Raw genomic sequence first — 1,736 nt, 5'->3', positions numbered from 1 at the left:
CACAGCAGTGTGATCCAGTCCTGCTTTCACTAGGAGTTTAATAATCAGACTCCCGCTGCACAGCAGTGTGATCCAGTCCTGCTTTCACTAGGAGTTTAATAATCAGACTCCCGCTGCACAGCAGTGTGATCCAGTCCTGCTTTCACTAGGAGTTTAATAATCAGACTCCCGCTGCACAGCGGTGTGATCCAGTCCTGCTTTCACTAGGAGTTTAATAATCAGACTCCCGCTGCACAGCAGTGTGATCCAGTCCTGCTTTCACTAGGAGTTTAATAATCAGACTCCCGCTGCACAGCAGTGTGATCCAGTCCTGCTTTCACTAGGAGTTTAATAATCAGACTCCTGCTGCACAGCAGTGTGATCCAGTCCTGCTTTCACTAGGAGTTTAATAATAAGACACACCTGAGCTTGTTCGCTAGACACACTGGGGGCTGATCAAGCTGGTAGTGTGAAACCTGGACTGGATCACACTGCTGTGCAATAGGAGTCTGATTCCCAGCGCTGCTTTTAAAAATGTTCAGGTTCAGGAAATTTGAAACTCTGCTGTGTTCTCTCCATTCCCAGCGATCCCAGTTAAGTTTCAGCAGACCAGTAAGTCCCACCATTACCTTTATCTGAAGGAGCACAGAGTGCGATCTGAGAACAACGCCAGGCGGCCGCTGGACAGGACTCTCTTTGTGCTCAACATCCCCCCCTATTGCCCGGAGGTCAGTATTGCTTCCTGTAAAATTATTATTATTATTATTATTATTATTATTATTATTATTATTATTATTATTATTATTATTAACGAGTCGTTCAGCGGAGGCTTTTCTCTCAAAGAGACTTCCAGAGACTGGGGGGGGTGAACTCTGCATCACCAACAACTGCTGCTGCTGCAGAGTCTCTTCCAATAGGACCTCGTTTGTTTGACGTCTCGTCCGAAGGACGGAGCACAAGGAGGTGAAGCGACTCGCTCAGGGACACACGCACACACACACACACACACACACACACACACACACACACACACACACACACACACACACACACACACACACACACACACACACGCACACACACACACACACACACACACACGCACAATTTTAAAATTCAAATACGTGTTTTTCTATAATTCTGTGTGTCTCTCAAAACTCTACATTTTTTTTTTGTTTTTTCCCCGCTCAGGAATGTTTGTATCGGATTCTGTCCCCTTGCGGTGTGATCCAGTCCATAGAACTGAAGGAGAAACCAGGCCCGGAACCGGAACCAGAACCAGAACCAGCGCCGTCCAAACACTTCAGAACCCAGAGCAGAAAGGTGTGAAAAAATGACAATCTGATGGCAAACGTTTCCACTAGAAGAGTCTCTCAGTGTCTTCAGTGTGAATTCAATGGCAAACGTTTCCACTAGAAGAGTCTCTCAGTGTCTTCAGTGTGAATTCAATGGCAAACGTTTCCACTAGAAGAGTCTCTCAGTGTCTTCAGTGTGAATTCAATGGCAAACGTTTCCACTAGAAGTCTCTCTCTGTGTCTTCAGTGTGAATTCAATGGCAAACGTTTCCACTAGAAGTCTCTCTCAGTGTCTTCAGTGTGAATTCAATGGCAAACGTTTCCACTAGAAGTCTCTCTCAGTGTCTTCAGTGTGAATTCAATGGCAAACGTTTCCACTAGAAGTCTCTCTCAGTCTTCAGTGTGAATTCAATGGCAAACGTTTCCACTAGTCTTCAGTGTGAATTCAATGGCAAACGTTTC

General features: G+C 45.5%; 1 protein-coding gene across 1 annotated transcript in view; it reads left to right on the top strand.

The window, feature by feature from the left end:
* Positions 1 to 557: 557 nt before the first annotated feature.
* rrp7a (ribosomal RNA processing 7 homolog A) overlaps positions 558 to 1,736 on the top strand; it is a gene marked incomplete at its 5' end in the record, with an annotated part of 5,580 nt that continues 4,401 nt past the window's right edge. The window contains 2 exons of the mRNA XM_041237783.1: positions 558 to 707; positions 1,171 to 1,302. Of these exons, the coding sequence (XP_041093717.1) occupies positions 558 to 707; positions 1,171 to 1,302 (282 nt within the window). The remainder of the gene's footprint in view (positions 708 to 1,170; positions 1,303 to 1,736) is intronic.

The sequence above is a fragment of the Polyodon spathula genome, chromosome 46, assembly GCF_017654505.1.
Source record: "Polyodon spathula isolate WHYD16114869_AA chromosome 46, ASM1765450v1, whole genome shotgun sequence".
Taxonomy (NCBI): Eukaryota; Metazoa; Chordata; class Actinopteri; order Acipenseriformes; family Polyodontidae; genus Polyodon; species Polyodon spathula.
The sequence above is the reverse complement of the archived record's forward strand: the minus strand, read 5'-3'. Positions and strand labels throughout refer to the sequence as shown.